Genomic DNA, 23,095 nt, shown 5'->3' on the forward strand with positions numbered 1-23,095 from the left:
GGAAATCAAGGACACTTAAACCGCCGCACACAGCAGACACTCACACATGCTGGGAGCTCCCTGCTTAGAGTGGTGGCGCAGCGTTCGAGGGCCTGGGGAGAATCCTCCTCCTCGCTGCACAGCTCGGGGACAGCGGTGAGCGTGGGACCGTTCCCCTCGTCCCAGATGTACAGGGCCACCTGCAACCGCGTAAATGAGCACATCAAAGAGGAATCGTCCCGACTTCAATTATGAACACATCAAATGGGATTCTGCACATTTGCCTTTGTTGTTGTGGGCTTGAAAGGACCGCAGCGAGCAGTTAATATTTAAGATGACAAATAAAAGAGAAAAGTGGGAAGGGGGTAGATTTGAACTTTTTATGAAGTATTTATGTCACCGGTTCTGCAGAGGAAGACTCAGTCAAATATGTGCTGCCTGTCTATAGTGCTGCATATATAGAAAATTGCCACATGTATATAAACATACAGCATATACAGTATCTGTTCCGCATTATAATTCTATCTAAACTTTAACTAATTCACCTTCTGCAGGCTGAAATATCGGACTATTTTCCTTCTAAATTCGGAAGCAAAACAATCCTGCAGAGGAATACAATTTTACATTTAAGGTTAGATGGATTTCACGCCTTCTGTTTGTTCCGTGACTTATTGCAGATTGGCTTTACAGGGGTATGACAAACAGGAAGTCAGGTAGCCGACGTACGTGCATCATCGCTCTCACACAAAATAGATCTGAGCGAAAGCGCGCGACGCACCTCGTGCTTCAGGTCAATGGTGAAGTCAGATTTAAGCGGCTCATCCCTCACTTTGCTGGCAAGGCTGAAAAAGAAATGACAGAGCTTTGGCAGGAGCCAACACAGGGAACACCGCGGCCGTCAAACAATTCCCGAAACAGACACGCATTTACCGAGCAACGAGGGGGACGCTGAGGGCCCAGGCAGCAGAAAAGTCTGGGTATTTAAAGGTGGAGGGGTTCTCTGCAAAGGCGTAGTGATGGATGATGGTCGACTCCTCATCATGGAGGGGCTTACCGAGGAACCACTCCTGACAAGCCAGAAACACGTGACAGGATGATTGCAGGTCTTTTCTTTACTTTTCATTCCATTTTCCATTCCACCAGAATACTGATGTGAAATCAGTGGAATATTGTTTCTTTTCTTTGTTGTTTTTACGTAGATGGAGAGATCATCCGTGAATGCTTCAATGGACTTTGATGCATGTCTGAAGGTCGGAATATTTACATCAATCAGCTTAACAGTTTCTCAGGAATTTACTGGAAGAAAACAAACCTTCGCATTCTAAATGGCGTTATGTTTAATTAGGAGTATAATAACTACCACCACAACTGGCCCTGAGTGGGAGCTGGGCTTTTGCTTTGCTACTTTGAGAGCAGCAGAAATAGATTGACGTTATAAGTTTTAGCCCTTATCTTTCACTGTTCCCAATTTCAAATATATCTAAAAAACCCTGGAAATACTTGTAGATGAGATGCTGAGAAACACCAGTGAGACAAGGAAGTGGCTCGCCACTGAAGTGCAATTTATTCCCCATTAGTAGCCTATTATAAGAATTATTAGATTAAAATATATCATAGTCCCTGGAATAGAAACAATAACTGGAAAGCTTTTCCACACATGCCTACATATGATATTCCGGCTGCGTTGCTAATCAAATATTTATATTCAACCTGTCCATGACCCATATGCAAGAAGAGTAATTTTACGAGGGAGAAAGATCTTATATAAAAACCGCGGCAGCGACTAGGATGACATGACAGATAGATTACAGCGGGAGCTGGCAGAGCCGAGTGTGGCTGGAGCCAAAACTGTGCTTTATTGTCCATCCCAGGCAATGATCGGGTGAGACAGAGCAAAAGAGAGGGAGGGGGAGGCAAACAGGGAGGGAGGGAGACTCACTTCATTCTTATCGTACTTTGCGAGGACTTGAACGAGCTTCTTCACCCTCACGTTTGTTTGCTCCTCGAGAAATACAATCCAGGATGAGTTCTTTCCAAAGGAGTGTGATAAGCTGAGAGCGAGAGAGGCAGGAAGAGAGAAAGACAGAGACAGAGGTCAAATCAGAACTCCGCTATACACCAAACTTTCCAAAAACGATTCTATCAGAGACTCTAACCGAGCCACCGGACCCGGTCAGATTAAGGCGACACAGGCTTTTCCCCAAAGGCAAAAGAACAAAAACATGTTGAATCTCTATGAAACAACCAAACTGGCCTGGATGACATCAAACCTTACTAAACCTTACTAAACCGGTAGCGGTGTACTGTCATGCTGTTGCTTTAGCATGCAAAACCTCAGCCAATCACACGCATCCGGTCCTCAGAGTCAAGGGCTACTTACTAAGGCAGCAGGGGGAGGATACTCCAGTCTCCCTCGTTGTCTGATAAGGTGTGAAGGAACAAGACCAGTGGGGGGTTCTGAAAGAAACACCCACAAACTCAGAGATGATTTCAGACAGCACCGTCACACCACAACACTAAGGGCAGTGTGACCAGTGTTACAGTGGATGAAAAAGGTCATTTGTGATCAAATCTATTGTTGCACTTCTGTGTTATGCTGCACTTTTAAGGCATCTGTAAAAGACCTGCCGCCTTTTATGAATTTGCCCCCGTTTGCACAGCGGGTGACTGATGTCTCGCATTAAAGCAAATTCCTTTGTTGCATTGCTCCTGAGAATCGAATAAATACGGTTGTCATGACAGCGCTCCATTAGTCCAGCATTAGCTGGCAGCGACAATGGCGAGTCTGAACCATTGGAGCACAGAGGCAGCGCTCGTCTCCTCCCATTGACTTTGCTTTTCTACAGTGGGAGGAAGACGAGGAGTCTTGCATCATGTCATTACTCATCACCAGACGGTGACATTCAAACGGTTACTCAGCTTTTTCTACTTGTGCCACTTGTGCCACACTGAAATAGCACGTTGATTTTGGAACGCGGATCGACCCGCCGTCGTACGTCATCGCACGGATGTCATGATCACACGTTTCAGTGGGCTAGAACACTGTGAGGTGAGCAATGGACAGAATGGACGTTATGTACTTTACACTTTTGTACTTTTTGTAAAGTTTACAAGCTCGGCGCAGCCTGAACACCGTCCGACCGCTAATGCAGTGACGCTGGGCACGTAACTCGTGAGTGAGCAGCGTCGGGGGCATATCTTAGCAACACTGACAGTGCATTCTATTAGGCAAGAGATCCGCATTCTCATAGCAACAGTGACACAGCAACACAACCGTGTCTCACTGGTCAATGGGAAATCATTCTGCTGTTGCTGATTCCAGACAGGCAGAATCAGCAACAGCAGTCAAGAACTTCCCTTTTCCATTAGAATACCAACATGGACTTTCAAAAATACAGAACAAAGTGCATCCCTTATCAGTTTAGTATCATTTCTCATTCCTTATTTTAATGGACGGGCGGCAGCTCTACACTCTGGCATCCCTGGAGCTTCCACAATGGCAGCCTGTTGACAGACTGCCCACTGACAAAGTCAGGACGCGACGGGCAGGTATATTAACGGCATCAGGTGTTTTGGAGGACCGACATGGGATGTTTTTCGTATTTGTAGGTGATGTGAGGCGAGCCGCATATTCCCCAGGTCGCTTGCAGGGTTGTGGGACAATCCGGGAGTGTGAAAGGGGCTTCGGTTGTGTCAAAAGTTTGCTGAAGATGAATATTTATATGACCCTTTTCTCAGGTTGGGCTTTGTTTGGAGAATCCAGACACAAAGAATTTTGTGTTGGGATTCTGTGAGAGTCTGTGAGAGTAAAACAAGGCAGCAGAGCATAAAAACCCTGCGGTTTAGTGCTACACAGTCATCACGCTGGAAGTCAGGGGGAACAACACCCTCTGGAGCCGTTCTGTCGTACAGCGAACTCACATTTAAGCTCGTAACATCTCGATCAACGTGCACTGGTTCACTTAATTGCAAGCCGACTGGACTTTCACACGCTGGCGACTGGCTTCTCCAAAGGTAAATCAGAGCTCTACTAACATTCATGTGATGGAGCAGAAGAAGATTTTGTAGAAGGGAACCGGCGGCAGGAGGAGGGGGTGGCTAATCACGCGATGAGAGCGATTCTTCGACCTGTTTGACCTCAACAGGACGCTGATTGCTCGGGGACTCTAGAGGAGACGGAGGAGGGGGGCCTGACCTGGTTTTCACGGAAGGACAGGAAGCCACCAGTTCACCAGGGGAGAAGCTGGAAGGGGCGACTGGAGTTCAGAGCAGCCACCTGTCAAAGCCGATTCAGCGAGGAGCTGCAGTGAAAGGTTGAGCGTTTGATTGGTCAATTAAGTGAGAGCGAAACATCTAACCGGAGAGAAAGTCCGCTCCAGAGGTGTTTGAGACGAGAACGTAAATAAAACCCGATGGAGGCTTTGGAGTTCATTTTTACTCTAATTAATTTAACTCTTCCCGGAGGAGATGTTGCCAGACAGCAGGAACATTAACACAGTGTGTCTGTGCGTGTCAAAAATGTTCGAGAACATTAAAATAGAATCATTTACTGAGGTCAGTCAAGGCTCGGATACAGGAATACTGATGTGATTGTTACTCATGAGGTACTTTCACCGATAGAAGCCTCAATTTTAAACTTTCATTGGCAGTAAAGAAACGTAGAAGGTTTAAAATTAAATTACGTCAAATGAGATGCGGAGTTGGAGGCAAGATCTATGTGTTAGACACGTCAGAAGCAATTGAGCAAGAGCAAACCGCTGAAATTATGAAAAACTAAATGCAAAAAAAAAGAAATTGACTCTGGAGACATTGAAAAAAACAGGGAAATGCATGTAAACTTGGAAATGTGCTCCGCGTCCTGACATCGGGGTGACGTGCTTTGTGGAACTTTACAAATTACGTCAAAAAAACGAGCTAGAGTCCCAGAAGAAAACATCGGTTCCTCTCTCTTTCCTTTTCTGGAGCTCTTTTTGTGGTATAACTGAATTCTAACCAGAAGTTACAGTGTTCATTAATATGAATATCTGCCTTTGGACGATCTCAACACAGAAACGAGGCCAGATACGGGAAAGAAAAAAGATTTGTTATTGAAACATTAAAGCTGCAGGAATGTCTTTATTCAATAAATGCACGCAGGGAAAAGCCAGCGTGTGATTGGCTTTAGGACGCACTTTCAGATTACGGACTTGGTCTGTTTTGAAAAAGCTTCATTTGGAGGAAGCCATGAATAATTCCTCATACTACAAAATCGCTGAATATTTAAAACCATGAGAATCCAGCAAGTCCTACTTCCCATCTTTGTCTACAAAATCCCGAATGCGTTTCCGTCCGTTCTCGAGTTTTCATTTCAGAAATCAGTGTTTTGATTGGCACCTTCTGGAACCGTACCTCTGTGACGGCGCGCGCCTGCGCCAGCAGATCCGCCCTCTTCCGCTCGGCCTGCTTCGCATGGTGGGAGTTGCTCTGACTCTGGAGGACAAACACTATCTCCCGCAGGTCTGGAGGAGCACAAAGGACAAAGACGTAAGACTTCTCACGACCCCTGAAAGAGGATTATAGCGATGGGTGATGCAATAGCGTGCTATTAAGTGGGTTTGGAAGCTCCATTACCAGCCTGGTTATAAATCCCAGGTAATTAGAAGCATAATTAGCTTCAAAAACAGTCGTTGTTGTTCATGATTAAAAAAGTGCACATCTTCTCATGTGCGTGAAACTAGCAGCAGCACGCCTTCACGTGAAATCAAGTGTGACAGCGCGATATTAGCTGCAGATGCAAACCTGTCTCTCAGACTGCCGGTACAATTAAATCCAAGCAAATGGGGTGAAATATTTGTATTAAAAACATTCTTCTATGTCGTGCAATCGCTCCAAACCAGAGAGATATCTGTCACAGCTGGCTGGAGAGGCAACAGCAAAATCGTTGACATCAAGAGCTGAGACGTGAAGGAGACAGTCGAGGCCAGCAGAAATGCAGCTTCTTCAGTGTTCGAACAGACCCACACACACACACACACACACACACACACACACACACACACACTTCTACTTGCCATTTGCAGGATTTGAAGGGACTACAACCTTAAAGTCAAGGAGTAAATGCGATTTCAACAAAAGTGAGGATTGCGAGTGGACCGCAAGATCACGCGAGGGCAGCGAGGGTGTGGCGGACAGATTACAAGTAGTAGCACTTTTAAATAAAGTTAGGTCGTTGCTGGACGCTGCTGCCCAAAATAAAGATTCTGTTGATACTAGGGTCCAGCTGAGAGGAGCATGCACCGATTAAATGGCATCGCCGTCAAAGCTCATGAAGGTAGTTAGGCTATCACACCTCGGCATGTCCTTCTGCTGAGTTAGCTCAATGAACGGCTGTGAACGTGCGTGTGCATCCCATTTTATCCATGAAGCCGTGCTTTCCTCAGCCTCAGGTAAGGCACTGATGTCGCAGAGCGGCAAGACTGCACGATGCAGCAATAACAGCAGCAGGCTGAATTTAACGGCGGAATTAGATAAGCGCCTTTCTGATCCGTGGCGGTGCAGATAATGCGTAACCCGTGCCAAAGCGAAGGACAATGATGGGATAAAAAAAGAAACTAATTAAGACTGAATTCAGGCGGCTTGTCTTCACATCAATGGGTTTGGATTAATCATGAGACAACAGAAAGTAAAGGCGACTAAGAAAAAAATGCTGTTACAGTGCCGTCTTTAACAGCGTCGTCCTTCCCTGCCAAAAACACACACGTGCTAACGCTCGAGATCGTTTAAAAATACGTGACCAAAATCAAGATTTTAAAAATTACACCAGCAACACAACCAGGGCGTCAAAGCCTCAGTGGCCTCCAGCAGCAGTGGTGCCTTCTTCAGCGTGGGTGTGTGGAAAACGTTGCTACTAGCTCAGAAACACACGCAGAAGTCACTGGTTTTGTCCGGCGCACGATAGTAACATTTTCTCGAAAAGCTCAACATGAAAACAGAATTTTCAGGGGGAAAAAGACAAGCGAAATGAGGCTGGTTGGAACTGCGAGGTTTTATTTGTTGTGAACAAATGCCTGGAATCTCTGGAATGCGTTTAAAAAATTTAAGGAAAATGTTTAATTTCAAGCATTGTTCAAATGATAATTAGCATAACATATCATTTTTATAATTACATTTAATTATTGTTATGGGCTACATGAAAATGTAACCGATGTATCACTAGCACCATCTGGTGGTAGGCAGCAGAATGGCACCATAGCCTCTCCTTCATTATGTTTACACAGGATTCCATCACCCTGCTGTTGCCAGGTGAAAATACAGGTTGCAGGCTGGGTCTTGACAGAAATCTCTGCTCCAGTTGAGCAAATGTTGGTAACCCTGGAAATTGGAGTAATCTATTAAGATTTTTAATGGCTGAGCAGAGTTTGGAGCACGCTGGCGCTCCTTTTACCCTGTGTTTGTCTTCATCTGCTGTGGTTAAGTTGAAATACAAAGGCTGCCTTTTGCCTGCTAATAAAAGAACTCAAAAGCAGAGAGATTTTCAGGGTCCCGGGGAGATGAGGCAAAAGCTCCGGTCACCTCGGAACAGATTTATTTTGCTGGCTGAGCGACCAGAAAGCGGGAGTCTGGTGTTTATCTCCCCACGCTCATTCAGCATTCCATGGAGGTCACCCCATAGAGAAAAAGAAAAGATTGTGGCAGTCTTGGAATATATTGGATAAAAGGAGGCACAAGAGAATAGTCCTTCCCTCCCTCTGATCTTGTGCTCCTTCCAATATTTGGTGCCACTGTTATGAGGAAGAATGTAGATAATGAGACTGATTAAAGAGTCGAAGATTAAACGGGCAGTCATAAATCCTGGTAATTACAGGCGGAGAACAGGTTGCGGTTATCATCTGTTCGTGAATGCACATAGATTGTGTTTTGGGAGAGGTCTGGCCCCGCGGCCGCGTCATCTCGGTGGCACAAATCGACAGCGACACTTCCTCGGAGCTCGGATGTCCGACGTCACCAAGTGGCAGAGGGACTGCGAGCGCCGCGACCTCCAGGTGCTCCCGCGTCCCCGTCATCGCCATCAGTGTCACGGAGCAGGTGTGCGCCATCGCCGAAACGGCGGAGATGGACGCGCCAATACGTTTGGGAGGACTGAGCTTTTAAACACAGCTCGGGAAGAAAAGGGGGATGGGAACGCGGACGGAGGGCGGATCAATAGTGTAATCCCAGTGACGAATGGCCGCATAAGACTGGTGAGATAAGAGTCTCTAAGTGGGGCCATTAGGCTGCTGCAGGAACAATGCAACCGTCGTGACAGATCCAGTCCTCTTCATCTTCACCACGGATTCAGAGATGACAGATGATGTCAATAGCTCATTTCCATATCTGCAAAGCCCAGCGTCCCATCGAGCAGCTGATTATACTGCTGCTGCACTCTAATACCTCACATCATTGGAGGCCTGGACTCATCCCTCTAAAATCTCCTCTCGCTCTCACACACGCATACACACACACACACGTCCGGATACTAAGAGAAGTGGGTTAGAAGAACCCAAGCATGACCGTCACGCTACACAGCCCGCGGATTTTAATAGCAGATCTGCAGGCACCCAATGATTTTTAATCTTGAAGTGCAAATTCAATGGGCCCAACTTTCTTAAGCCTGTTGGCTGTTTGATTGGATCGCCTCAAAGCAATTCAAATTCTCGACATCCTGTGTGGCAGAGGCCACAGTGCCGCTGATCACCGATCAGTCTAGTTCTTATATCACCACAGCTTTTTTTTTGGAGCATATTTATCTCCCGGACTCCTGAAAACGTTGCTCTCGTAAATGCCGCCAAGTAAAACTGGGAAGCAAATATCAACAAGCGATGGACAACAATGGACTGGAAGCAGGACGAGAGATGAGAAAGGTTGCGCTATGATAATCACGGCCATTAGAGCTCCTCTGGAGTTCACCACTCCGTGGAACAACTCCGCCAAAGACTAATGAGGGCTGAACTCCAGCCTTAAACCTCACTTAGCATCAATAATTCAGGATGTCGAGGCAATTAATGGAGAACAGATTCCAGGTTTTTCTTATTAAACTCATACATTATCTATGATAATGGACAATAAACCCATTGAAATTTAATTTTCCTCCCCAATTTCATAAAAGTTGAACTCCCCTTTATAATATGTACTTTATACTTTTAAATCATAACACGCCAGCAGTGTTGACGGCACCTCTGAGACTTAACGCCTTGTTATAATCATCAATCGTGTTAAGAATAATGAAATAATAATGAAATGGAACAAAGATGTTGCGATAAAACAGAAACTGGAGTTAGCTTTTCATGAGGTTGCTCTTTAGAGTTTATAAATTTGTCTTTTTTCCACAATCTAACACAAGTCTGAAGTTGACTTTATGAGGTGGAATTAGGCTATTGACAATGGCAAAAAAAGTAAAGAGGCAAATATGCCAATCTGTCAGATAAAGACAGCTAAACCAACAAGTCAACAGTCTGATGCATTCATAAAATCAGAGAAAAACCCTAACTAAGAAGAGGAAAGCTCAGTCTAAAGGGCTTTATGTGTCACAGCGTGGAGGCGTATATGGCAACGCCATAACAGGGTTACATATGGCTGCCAGTCATCAGACTCACGACTGGTTTTTCCACAGAATTCTCACATGTGCATATAGATCATAAGCTTAAACGCTGCGGCAAACGGAGGCAAAGCCACAATTTTCTGCAAAACCGCTTAAAAAAAGCTCTACCCCCCCAAATCCAAATGCACAGGCATTAGTATTCAAAACTGACACTCTTCCACTGTTACATTCTGCATATTAAACATCGGGCTGCTTCTTTATTATTTCGTTTTATTCATTTTTTGATTATAATTCTGGGTTTGAGGTGAGCCCTCTGATTGAGATAAAAGCAGAAGAGGGAGGCTGGGTTTTAAGTCACATTTCAAATCATGTAAATCAGGAGTTGTGGAAAGACGCGTTGACAAATCACAAGCAATCTCTTAAAAAAGCGGAGGGGAAAAAAAGAACCTTTTTTTTGGATTTAACGACCGCTCGATGAAAGGTTATTTTCGCTGGGGCCTGGTGGCCACGAGCGCCATTTTTGCTCCAACATTTAACCACAGCAGCAAACGTTCAGGTCTCATTTACATCTCCTGATCATACGGGTTACTGCTGCATGCTCCATTTACAAAACAAGCACCGCTACATCCCGGCGACACGCTTTGCCTTCGGCTTGACTGACAGATATAGTGCTGCTCTCTTTTAATAAATGATTTATTACAGATGTCCATATTGCCCTGGAAAACACAGCTTAAATAGTTAATACTAATACCTTTGTTTCATGTTTTAATAAAACAACAGAAAGTCAGCTGCCTCGGCTCCTCTCTTGAGTTCCTGCACAAATGTGATGTGCCCTGCACACAGGGGCAGCTTTGCTGCCATGACAAAGGGAGTTACTCTGTTTGTGCCAGATAGCGGAGCTCCATTTTTCAGATAGCTGTCTGTATATGTTTCCCCTCTGTGTTGAGGTGCCAAATGAGAGGGTTATGAAGTTGCTTTTGTGGGCTTTTGTGTCTACGGTGACCCAGTTGAATGAACAACAGGCAGAGGTCCAGAAAACTGGCTGGAAACGCCGCAGCAGCCTGAAAAACACTCTCTGACTGTGATTGTATCGGCGCCCTGAAGCATAAAAGGCATGCATGGGGTCTGTTTTTCTTTTATTATTTGCGCCCTTTATGAAATTCCTCATCGGTCTCCCATCAGAAAAACAGATGGGGACAATATTAAAGGGAGAAATCAGAGCCACGGCATCAGACAAGAGCCTGTTCATTATTCGCATCGCATATCTTTGCCATGTGAACTTCACACGAGCCAAGAGAAATTTACAATTCATGATTGCGTCCTGTGATAATGCCTTGATGATGTTTGAAGCCCCAGTTCGCCCCTCTGAATGACATCCAGCTGTAAATAAGTCACGCTGATGCCGGCTGATTTAAATATCAAACAATCACAGGTGGTATCTGATCCAGCAGCATTTAATCAAGATAGCAAAGTCTATGCTAATTAGCATACTTATAGACTAACATTAAGGAGAGAGACGACTTATGATTGTGTTGTTGTACATAGGTCCGTGTTCCGCACGGGCGGCACGATCGGGGGTCGTTAGGCTCCCGCACCCTGGAAATGAGGGCACCTTAGCCGACCCTCACGTGCTCACGCATGCTGGGAGAAAATGTCCTCAAACTCACCCAGCTCATTGTGGTGGATCGCGTGCACGTCATTTCGGCTCTGCAAACAGACAGAAAAGTTTCTCGTTATTGTTCAAACACCCCAACTGCACATCCTAAGGTGTCTAAATTGCAGAAACGGCCTTTGTTGCTTGAGCAAAGATGCTGAGGTTTGACTAAACACACTGTTTTCCAGCCAATTAAGGCAGCGCTGCTCCATCTGAGGAGTCCTGCGGGTTATTCGGAGTAGTAATGGGCAATGTGCCACTTTATTAGTGCTTCCCGATCGTGCGAGTTTGCCGCCTGCAGGATTTCGTCATTGCACGTTCGACCCCGTTAAGGCTTCCAATGCAACTGCGGAGCTGTCAATGCATGAGGCAGAGCACGGAGGGTTGAAACTCTGAAAAGCTGCATGTTTCCACCATCCTTTAGAAGAAGTTAGCAAACTGCGAGGGTCCTGTCTGCTGCCAGCACAGCAGCTTATTAATAGATAACGACAAATCCAGACGTTTCGATTGATGACTTCCTCCACACTAACAATCTTTCTGTTTTGGTTTTGCTCTACCCAGGGAAGCCGTTGCAGCCTTTAGAGAGTTTAACAAAGTCGTAAAAAGCTCACACCGAGCTGCAACAGTTTGGTGGCGACCGGGGGGGAAAAAACCAGACCGCACAGTGTGCACTCCTCATCGTCTGAACAAATGAGTTCATTCCACATGAAGGGGTTTTTGCAGCTGTCAGGCCTGGATATCGTTATCGTCATTAGTATTATTTTGGTTGTTTTCCGCGCTCTGGTTTTCCAGTTCAACAAACCTGCGACTGGAGTCTTCCTGACAAGTATCGGGCGGCCGCGTTTGCAGATGGAGAAATAAAAATAGAAAAAGTTTACACGGAGCTGCACAATAATGTTACGTGGATGGCGGGGCCGATCAGAGGGGGAAGCAAATATATGCACAGACAAGCAAAATCATATCAGGGTGACTTAATTCAGTGGGCACGAGACATCGTCTTAATTGGACTCAATAGCACGTTAGTCATGCCAAAAACTGTTTGCATCTCATCTCATCTTATCAAACGCTGCTCTTCTGAGATCGTTTCCTTAACCCAACGGAGAAGACACCTCGAGGAAAATCCGCATTGCCTAAATCAGCGGAATCTGACATGTTATCAGATAAAAATGTATTACATAACGGTGGGGGGGGCGGTTGATGTTGAGAAGGAACTAGGAAACAAATCTAGTCTTGTCTCTGTGCCTGAGAGCCTGTGAAGGTTCTTCACTGGCACTTGAGCAGAGGGGAGAGGGGCAGTAAATCAGCACTCCTTCAATATCAAATAAATCACAGAAATAAAGGACTCGGTACAACGCTCCCAATTACATTGATTGTATGCCGGGACACGTTTTGTGGGGCATCATGCTAACATCATGCCACATGATTTATTCCTGAATCCAGCACCTCTCCAGAAGTAAATTGGGATCTACGTGATTACGAGCAAAACCCTGTTACGATGAAGAGTTAAAAAGAACGGATTGATTCATCTTCCAGCACGTCTGTAGCTTCTGTCTGCAGCAACGTGCTTCACCGACACTTTATATTAAATCACTCTGGAGAGAATTTGGATATTTGGCATGTTTTGGAGGTAAAAGATGTTTTAAGTCTATTGTTTGACAACACACTATATTTGCTCTGAAGTGTTATTCTAATCAGATTCTGGCTGCATAAACAATGAACAGGTTTTATATGTTTTACATTTATTCGATTAAAGACTAGAAAAAAAACAACAACTAGAGTGTGCAGTCTTCTGCCATTTAAAAAAATAGATACATACACTGGCCTGCTGCCACTATTCTACAATTTAATGCTATAAAGGTTCATTGTTTTCTACTAAATGATCTATTATCCTGCAGCAGGTTGAGCTCTAATTACCATCTTCTCAATGGAACCTGTCACTTTATGACCTCCAAAGCGTCAGCATGCAGGTGATGCTCCTAACCCCGCCTGACAGCCGGCTGTCAGCCACTTGCGGTTGGAATCAGCCTTCCATAGGTGTTAAAAATAAATCTGCAATAAACCTACACTGTCCGTGTGAAGGGCTTAGTTTCCACAACTCCATCCCCCCCTCCCCGAGCGCTTTTGATCACCACATCACTGATGCGGGCAGACAAAGATTGTGCCCGCTGCAGAAGAATAATGGCAGAACCGTGGAGCGACCCATCCAGACTGGGGGAACGCGCTGCTGCCTCCTTTGGGACGACGCTGAACCCCTTAATGAGATTGTTACGCAATCAAGGACGACTACAAAGACAATCCTTTGATATCTGCCTTTAATTTGGAAGCAGTGCACATGCACACATGATGCCTCCCCCCAGACGATACCTCGCAATCCCCGAAAGCGCACGCTCTCCACTGAAGTGAGGGCCCCGTCAGCTCGCATTAGCTCTGCCCCCACTGATGGCAAGAATGATTCAAGGTTGCAGGAGTTCTGACATGTGGGAGAGAGACGGGGTTTTTATACTTACTGGCGTGTAGAGACTCACAAAACAGCGTGGAGTTGCACTCGTACAAGTGAACCCACGTCATGTTTCATTAAAAACAGCATCTAATCACATTAGCATAAGTTTAGGGGAAGAAAATGTATATGTGGTATATCAAGTTAACGAAAAAGGTTCAATTGTGGAGGTGGAAGACACAACATTTATAAATTCCTTCCTGCCGTCTTTCATTAAATGTGAATCAACTTTTTTTTGTGATCCCAGAGGATTGCTACAGTTGATGGTTGTATTTAGGTTTCTTCGGAATTGCTTCAATTTGCGAGGGCAAATTCTCATTTCCGACTTGTCAGTTATCACCGAAAACCTGCTTTTCTTCCGAAACGCAGCAAATTCGGGGGAGACGTGACATCAGAATGCCGTTTCCTTGAAAATAAATCAGCATTTCATGACCTGAAAATGACAATCAGACGACATGTTTCATTTATTGCAGCATTTAAATGTTTTCTCTTCAGCCACAAGCGTCGTCATAAATCCAGCGGCCAGTGCTGAAACAAAGACTATGATCATTTATGGCGATGATGCATCTTAATTCCATAAAAGACATCAGATGATGATTAAAACTGTTCCAGCAGAACTTTTCTTTTGTTTTCTTGAGCGCTTAATCCCGTTGGAGGTCATGGGAAGATGCTGGAGCCTATCCCAGCTGCATATGGGTGAAGACAGGGTCCTCCCCTGGATGAGTGGCCAGCTCATTGCAGCCTTTGGGGTTTTAGTACCTTGCTCAAGGGTACCTTGGTAGTGCTCTGAATGTGTTGAGGCACTTTTCCCTACAACCAGAACATCTTCCATGTTTGCCCACACCGGGGCGCGAACCAAGAACCTGCCGCTTCTCAGCAGACTGAGCTACCACCACCTCTTTTCAGCAGAACTATGTAAAATAAAATAAGGACAGGACTGACAGTCTCAAGGAACTGACCGTAGATTCCATACATACACTATCTATAACGTGATTACTTTACATTCTATTCTATAGATATTCAAGATTCGACAAAAATGTGTTAAGGTTGGATGTCAAGGGGTGGGAATACTACAGTATTTGTGCTAACATCTGACTTCCGATCTGTATCCCACAAGCATGAGCGGACCCACTGCACCCACCATCAGATCAATTTCAGTTTAATTTATGTCAGAACCCTCTCGGGCTCTCGTGGAGTGGCAAGAGCTTCACGCTTCCCATGAGTGGCGCCATAGTACGTCGGCAATCCAGGGAATGAGAGCGGTGACATGTGGGCGTGAGGTACAGGAAGTAGGCCTACTTGATCAAGGCAACAGTGACGCCCCCCCCCCCCCCCCCTTCCCCCATTACCACTAAACCAAAGACATAGATATTTCTGCTTGTTTCTCATTTCTTGTACAGCTGGGGGGCTCCAGAGGGACAGACTCCATTATTTCACATGGTGGGGTCGTTTTTCTGGCACAGGAAAAGTAAAACAACACAAAAAAAACCCAACTTTAGCCTACTGAGCTGATCTGACTGCGCAAAACTGTTGACAGTGGTCCAAATGTGGCCCCCTCAGGCGGTGGAACAACCTCCAGCCACTGCCGAGTGCAGCTTTTAAAGGACAACTGAAACGCTAGCAGGTGTGTGTGCGCCCATCGATGTGCAGGATTTCTGACTTGTTTTTTTTTGTGAATGCATTCAACATAGTAGAAAATTAGATTTCTAAACTAGTTTCAGTAAATTCACAGTAAATAGTGGAGAGAGCGAGAGGGAGAGTGGCCTTTTAGGTTGGTAACGTTGACATGTTTTCAATCCATGGCTTCCGACCACATCACGGCTAAAAAAAACAATAGCAGTATCTTATCAGACGGGTATGTCTCTTGAGCGGAGAGGATGACCTGCAGGCAAAACTCCAACACTGAGTGTTTACAGTCTTTGAATGACGATGCCGGCAGAACCCGAAGTGACCTGGAAGACCCTCAGCAGCAAATTTCCAGACTATTTTGAAGTTCTCATGGGCTCTCTTCCTACTCCAGTACATTTTATAAAGGCAAATAGCCCCTTAACTACAGACCCAGTGCAGACTTGTGGACTGTCTGCCCCCCGGCCAATAGCTGCAGAGAGCCACCGTACCTACAATCCAAACTGATGCTGGCCCTCCGAGGCCGCGACCCATCTTCAAAGCTCACCCATGCTAAGGATGAAAGATACGGGCGAGACAGTTGCTCTAAATAACACCTATCACGCTGTGGACCATTACTAGCCGTTTGAGTGTTGCAGCTGGTGTAAGAAAAACCGGAAACAAATCCGTTCTTGCAAGGTTACGAGCGACGGGTTGTGTCACTTTAATAAAACCTGAAGATCAGAAGCTGCAGCTCCTGCAGATTTAGCCTGAATATGCGGAGCTGGAGGGAGCTGCTTAAAGCCACTGGAATCCACCGCAAGATCATCCATGTTGATCATGGGCACAGCAGTCATGTTAAATAAGCTCCGGATCAAAGGATTAGGCTGCTGGTTTTACTACATTCAAATCTAAAAGATGTATAATGCATCAGGCGTCACTGTCAACAGTTTAGCATAGTGCGCCTTCTGAGGCTTCTTAATCCATTTTTTAAAGCTTCTCTGGAGTCAGATAAGCCAGACGACTATTAATGGCTGAGGCGATCGTCATTTTGGTCGGCAACAGGCAAGAAAAACCGTGCTGAACTCCGGTGAACCTGCCGAGATCCTCAGAGTTCATTCTCAGCGTGACACCGGGGCCGCCCATGTGACACGGAGGGAAAACCGGCAGAAGATGGATGGAGGAAATGTTTAAAACGGCTCTGAGCAACAATGACGATAGGAGAGGCAACACGTTTGTTAAGCGTCTGAATCAGTCGGTGAACTGAAAAAATTGTACTTTTCTTTGCTTAAGCTGCAACAACCTGGACACATTGCAGTAGAGGGAGAAAAAAAGGTTGAAATTTATGGTGCAACAGTTGCATGTCGCAGCATCTTTTGTAAACACTCCTCTTTTTATTAACGTCAAGTGTGTCGCTGGCTAATTTAATTCCAGGCTTTATCTAATCGCGCTCTGGAATCAGGAATAAAAGGATGGTAAATTAGTGTCTGCTCCCAAAGACACGGTTCCATGTCAAGGTTTTTGTGACTGTAACCTCTGTTCTTTCTGGCCCCACATGCTTTTGCTGAAATTAGCGACTCTGAAGTGGCTGACATCAGTGAAACTGGAGGCGTTTATTTCCCATTTGTGTGATGGTAAGCATCTTTGCCAGGAGGCAACTGTCAACATCTTCACACACCGGGACAAAGTGGAGCAACGGGGCACGTTAATCTTTTATCGGGCGGCAACTGGGGTAGGAGAAAGTGTGTGTATGAGGAAGGATAAATGGGGTTTGCAATAAAGTGCAAATTAGACTTCATCAATTCCTGAAGTCAACAAGTATGTAATTAGTGCAAATATAAAGTTTCGCTTTTGGGTTAGGGTGGCTGTCCAAATTGTCGAGAAATGTAAATTTGCATGCAGATTGTAAAGTTTGTTTTCTTACCTGTGTGCTTTCCCCTGAGTTTCCAGCAGGAAAGTTGATATAAACTGTAAAAAAAAAGAAATAGAAGAAAATATTACAGTGCCTTTACACTTCATTTCTCATTCTCCCCAGGTAGAAATAGTAATTCTCTGCGCCACCATCCAGGCTGCTTGATTTTGAAGGGATCCCATAAGTTCTGTAATGAAATATTTAAAAGATAAACCTGGAGCAAACTCTTTCATGCGGCGTTTATATTGGATTTCTGAGAGCGCTATTCATCCATCCAAGTTTTTAATTAGAGTCAGGAGACCCTTCTCTCCAATCACGTTTCTATTGATTCTGAGGTAAGAAAGTCTTTGCCGAGATTCCCGCTTATTTCAGATCAATACATAAAGAACAGAACAATGTCACCGGGCGGATTTATGAAAGTTTAGATCGGAGAAGAGCGCGATCAATCAGCCAAAAGAGAAGTAAAGGCTATTAAAAGGCTATTAAAAAATGTAAAAAGGCTGAGAATGATTTCATGGGACACGTGTTAGAAAATGACAGCTGATATAGAAAATATGACGGAAAGAAAATAAAAATGATCTATAAGGTATGAAGGCCAAATGAAAAATGGAGAAACTGTAACGACGGCACCAAATAATATTGCTTTCTTTTCACATGTTTTCAACTTCAGCTGGGTTCAGGCAAAATGAAGACCCGAGAAGCGAGTTTGTTTCCATTCAGGTTCCATCTTTTGCACTATGCAGAGAAATCCGATAAAGTGCGTATATTTGAATGATAAACACATGATGAAACAGCTCCACAGACACAGACACATGCACTGAACCACAGCCAGGGTGCTTCTGCATGTGCCAGTCCAACAGAAACAGGTCAGCTGTAACACACACTGCAGCCGTTGTTCATGCTGATTAAATTGTGCCTTACTATCATTACGAATTTCAGACGAATCTGCGCGTTAAAGTTTAAAATACCTTCAAACTCTCATGTAGACACTCAAGCTTTTTCCCCCCACACGAAAACACGGATCCTTTGTTTCCAAAACTTCCAAAAATAAATCTCGCCTGGCTTTATTTCTTCTTTATCTGCTGCTCCCTAAACACGGGATATTTGTCCTCCGTCTCTAGTAACAGCGTCACAATCAAAAATGGGATATGCGGTTTGGTGGCGTATTCATCTTTAATCAGCACCCCCCCCCCCCCAAAAAAAACAACTAAATTATTGGCATATTTGCATGAGCTTCAATGGCCCAGAGTCGTTCGTACATGTCGCAAACATCAAGTCTGATCCTGAGAGAGCAGGAGGAAGTGTTGCATCCCTCTTTCTGTCGCCATTAAAGATGCAACGTTTGGCTAGGAAAGCAGCTTCCTGCAGGAATATGTTTGAGTCCCTGACACATTTCCCTACATCTGCTCAACTTGCAGAGGAAGGAGGAGGATGGAGGAGAGCGGAGGGCGCCGCTGATGGGAGGAACCCTGTCTTACCACCTGCTCGGCCTCCGCAATCAAGCACGATCTCTCCGACCCTGATTTTGCTCGTTCCCAAGCGACTGGTTTCATCAGCAGAAAGCTCCGAGCGACACGCAAGAGCTGAATCTTCAACAAGCACCTAAATCACACCGTCGCCGTCTGATTCCACACGTCTGCTTCGATCAGGTGTGGCGTAAACGAGGCTAATAGATGCTGTAAAAACTCACAAATATGCTCTGAATTACTATCTCATCTCCCGTTCCCCATGAATTACTGTGGCGTCCAAAGTAACATGCGTCATCTCCCATTGATCATCACACCATGTCTCACATTTGGCCAGGAATAAGTAGGAGTTATTCAGCTCTTTTCCTTTGTTTCCGGCCTTGATGCTGGTGCTCTGCTGTACAAGTGAAGTTCAATAAATGCAGAGCTGCTTCAGTGTTTTTTTCCCTACTGTAATTTAACTTGTCATGTTAAGTGAAATAACTGAATTCCTTTTTCTTTCTTTTATTTCACCATTTGCTATAATATACTTTGATGCAAACACAGCACTGCAATTAAGTAGCAGCCTGTTGGGGTTTTATATTTCATCCTGAGTTTAACAGGCAGAGGTGGGTGAAGGAAGACGACAGGTAAACATACGATGAAGACAGCTTTTAAAAATGACGGCCGAGCAGCTTTTTTCCTTGGTTTATTAACGTCTATTTTCAGCGGTCCGGTAATCTCGCTGTCCACATGTGATTATTCAACTTAAATGAAGGCCTCAGCAAAAAGACTATCAAAGAGACCACAATGCAGATGTGATCACGATCAATGTTATTTAGTCTCATAAAAGCTAAAAAGTTACCTTAACAATTCAAATGAAAAAAAATCTAAATGAAACGGCGAGCAGCCAAATTGCCATGGTGCCGAGCCGCTGCTATTAAGGTTTGTTAAAATTTAACATGGAGGTCATTTGGGTTGGTTCATACATATTAGATGAAGGTTTTTTCGCTGGCTACACCTACGGAGGCATAAACAAAGACCAGATTCTACCCAGCTTGGCTAGCTGCAGCTACTGGGCTGTTCATGTGCGCTTGTGTGTGCGTGTATACACTACCAAATGTAGAGGTCGGATGGGTCGTCATGATGAGGCTACTGTGTTTCCAAAGTTTTCCCCCCAAACTCAAAATGACATCACACAGATGTGTGTTGAAGACGCAGTAACATATTTCACTCTTTATCTGGAATAATAACCAGCCTTTTGGGAGGGGAAAACAATCCCTAACAAGGTCTCCTGCCTTTTCTCTAATTGAAAGAAATGAAAAATATATAACATTACATGGGCAGAGGCAGTAAACAGCATCATAAATAAAGAAGTTCCTGAAAGAAGAGGCGCAGATGGCGCACTCTTCTCCTCATAGAGCTGTAATAATGTAACTCATTTGTATTTTATAAAAACAGCTCTGCAGGAAGCACGGCTTCGTCTGGCATTGTGTCATTTAACCTTTTCATTCCGGCCATCAGCAACCATCTATGGCTTTTGTTTAGACATCCTTGAGCCCAGGCAAAGCCACGCTCTCATGTTATCTAACAAAGACGGATGTAATTGCTTACAAATTACATACAAACATATTTACATTTCTCTTGTACAGAGTACTTGAAACGACACAGTAAGAGTGGCCACGAGGGGGCGCCCCAGGCAACAATGGAGCAACTGTAGAGGCTCAAAAGGTTCCCTGACAACCTTCATTTGTGCTAATAAAAGTCAGAATAAGTTTTACTTATATGTTGCTAAGCATTAGGTACAGAAGAAGCACTTATCTCCATCCATGGGTTGAGAATTAGAGCTCAGTGTGGTGGCTGTAATTGTCTTTAGGAGCTCTATAATAGACTTACGGACCATAAACGTATCTACCACCATCCAGAAGCTCGCATCTTTTTATTGTCCCTCTGAACACAGCGGGAAGAGTAGGAAGCAGGAAGAACAGTTCTCAGAGCTGTGGAAAAAGTTCCTCTGCTCTAAAACGGGAATTGAGTTGAAGCAATGCAACCAAAACTTTCACAATTTGATGGCCGAGCTGAAATGGGCCCCTCAAACAGGGCTGCAGCCACAATCCTGAGCCTGGATCTGCTGCTTGTCATCCCACCAACTGTTCCAGCCACCACCCCCTCCCCCCACAAAATACACACACACATACATACACACACACACCTCCCTTGAGCTTGGGAGTTTGTTTGAAGGACTCTCACAGAGATCTCCACTGAAACCCAGCGGCAGTGGTGGCCTGTCTTTACCTAGGTGGACAAGCTCTGGACCTCAGCGTCACCTTGATGTGAGGTCCATGAATATTACATAGAGGAGCCGTAGACGGGCTGTCACGCCAGCCTCCGAATAACAACTTAACGTGTTCCACTCAACGGCAAATGCCACAACTTGTTCATGGATCAGGACCGGGGCGGCGGCACACTCGGACTCCGCTGTTGCTGGACTTTAACCGTGATTCTGAGGTGACAGAATTCATCAAACCACATCAGCGCAGGTCCGTTTAATCCAGCAGACTAAAACTGTTCTGAGGTCAATTCAATTAACATGCAAATTAGAGGACTAAGGATAATTTAGTGCAGCATTACGGATCAAAGATAACCTCTGACCTGTTTCTCAAGGTCTTAAACGTGAACAAGTCACATTCTGCTCTTTTATGCAGCATGAACAGCAATTTGAGTCTGACTTTCTTGTGCAGTTTAAGTCCTGGGCACTGTTTAGCTTTAGCTTTTTTTCCCTTTTTTGCAATAATCTGCAACAGATTTCACAAATGTGTGAATATCTGGAGGTTTTTCGCCTGTGTTTGGATTATTTTATTGCCTAAATCTCAGTGCAGGTGTAGGAAAAGGGAGGGGGGGGGACCCCCGGGGCTCTTCTGAGCCCGGGCTGCGTTCAGCTCCGGCAGCCTGGGGTGCGTTCACCCCGGGGCACCGACTGCAACGTTGACTTGCGCGTTGGAAGACTCGCTTCTTCGGGAAGGGAACATACCCGATAGAAATGCCGCTTTAATTCCCAACGAGGAACGCATGCAAGTCTTCATTCAACGACTTATTGCCACGCAAAGTTGCGGTTTTTAAATTGCACCAATTCACACGTCAGCAAAGAACCCGCACACGTCGCGTTTCAACTCTTCAGGAAGTTGAAGCGTGTCGCTGCTGCGCACTTCTGCAGCACTTTTTAGGGGGAGAAACAGCTCGCCTTTCTGCGCTTGAACCGGCTTTTTGCGCTTCTTCTCAAACACAGAAGCGAGCGCAGCAAAGCAGCACAAACTGTTTACTGTTCCGCGCAGCTGCCCTCACAGGAAGATCCAAGTCAGGCGCGTACTTACGCAGCGAGAGCAGAATCCAGCAGCCTGCCACTTTAGCGCCGAGGAGACGTCTGTCCGACAGCATCCTGAGACTCCAGCCGGCGGTCAGGGTGGCGCGGAGAGCTCGCAGAGCATGAGCTTTCTGACAATGTTGAGGAAAACACACAACAGGGCTTCCCCTTCCTTCAGATTGTCAGTGAACGGGGAGTGGGTTCCAGCCCCGAGAGGAGGCATCCGCAGCTGTGAGGCGCACGGGCGCCCTCTGCGGGCCGGATTGGGAAGTAGGGAATGTATAAAGAAAGCTTGCAGCCAACATCTAAGTTACTTAAAATCTAATTTAATTCTTCATTTTTAAATGGAGGAAATGCTTTTGATCATTCCTGTGCTTGTGGTATCTTAAAGATAAAGAATTACTGGTAAAGATGCATTTGTATTGCCGGAGTTTACCTAAAATAAATATCAAATAAACAAATAAACTACACCCAGAGGGGGCGAGTGAGCAGCTTTGAGGTCATATTAGAAACCCCAGGGGTTGTTTACTGTATAGAACGACACCCATGGTAAAATATTAGTGGTTCCATAGAAATATAGAGAATGCAAAATAAAAGTCGAACGCCACAACACAGGACACAGCAAAAACTGTCATTTGTTGAAAACACCTCTGCACAATATAAGTTATAGAAAACAAAAGAATTGAACTGCTGGTGTGAGATTTGTGCTCAGATCCATAAATGTCACAGCTGCAGGCTATAACTGATGTCTTACACTACCCTTGCCAACACTGTCTTGGTAGAAAGGTAGAAATCAAGAAGATTTATATATATAAGGCAGACTCAGGTTTACTGACTGACTCCAGGCTGCTGGCATGTCTCTGCCACTTCGCTGGCAGCCTGCTGCTCTGTGGTTTTAACATCCCTGTGTAGATTTCCATTTAAACCCTCTGGTATTTGTTTCTTTTAGGTGATCTGGGTGAACACAATTTTGTGGTATTTGTGGACTATCTTTCTTCTGCCTTCACTTATTTTGCTAAAGGTGATCTGTAAATAATTTACAGGTGCTGCTCTTGGAGTGTGTCTGGATAATTATCCTGGGTTAGG

The 23,095-nt window shown here is 45.0% G+C and overlaps 1 protein-coding gene across 2 annotated transcripts in view; it reads right to left on the reverse strand.

Annotated features, from left to right (window-relative positions):
• b3glcta (beta 3-glucosyltransferase a) overlaps positions 1–22,247 on the reverse strand; it is a 33,868-nt gene extending 11,621 nt beyond the window's left edge. The window contains exons 1-9 of one of the 2 annotated variants that reach the window (XM_057049378.1): positions 22,020–22,246; positions 17,216–17,259; positions 11,203–11,242; positions 5,368–5,477; positions 2,360–2,436; positions 1,919–2,030; positions 910–1,046; positions 758–821; positions 45–179 (exon numbers count right to left, since the gene is read on the reverse strand). In XM_057049378.1, the coding sequence (XP_056905358.1) occupies positions 45–179; positions 758–821; positions 910–1,046; positions 1,919–2,030; positions 2,360–2,436; positions 5,368–5,477; positions 11,203–11,242; positions 17,216–17,259; positions 22,020–22,083 (783 nt within the window). In that variant the 5' untranslated portion in view covers positions 22,084–22,246. Of the gene's footprint in view, positions 1–44; positions 180–757; positions 822–909; positions 1,047–1,918; positions 2,031–2,359; positions 2,437–5,367; positions 5,478–11,202; positions 11,243–17,215; positions 17,260–22,019 lie in introns of both variants that reach the window. The other variant, XM_057049379.1, reaches the window with a different exon arrangement.
• Positions 22,248–23,095: the final 848 nt, after the last annotated feature.

Source organism: Takifugu flavidus, chromosome 12, assembly GCF_003711565.1.
Source record: "Takifugu flavidus isolate HTHZ2018 chromosome 12, ASM371156v2, whole genome shotgun sequence".
NCBI lineage: Eukaryota > Metazoa > Chordata > Actinopteri > Tetraodontiformes > Tetraodontidae > Takifugu > Takifugu flavidus.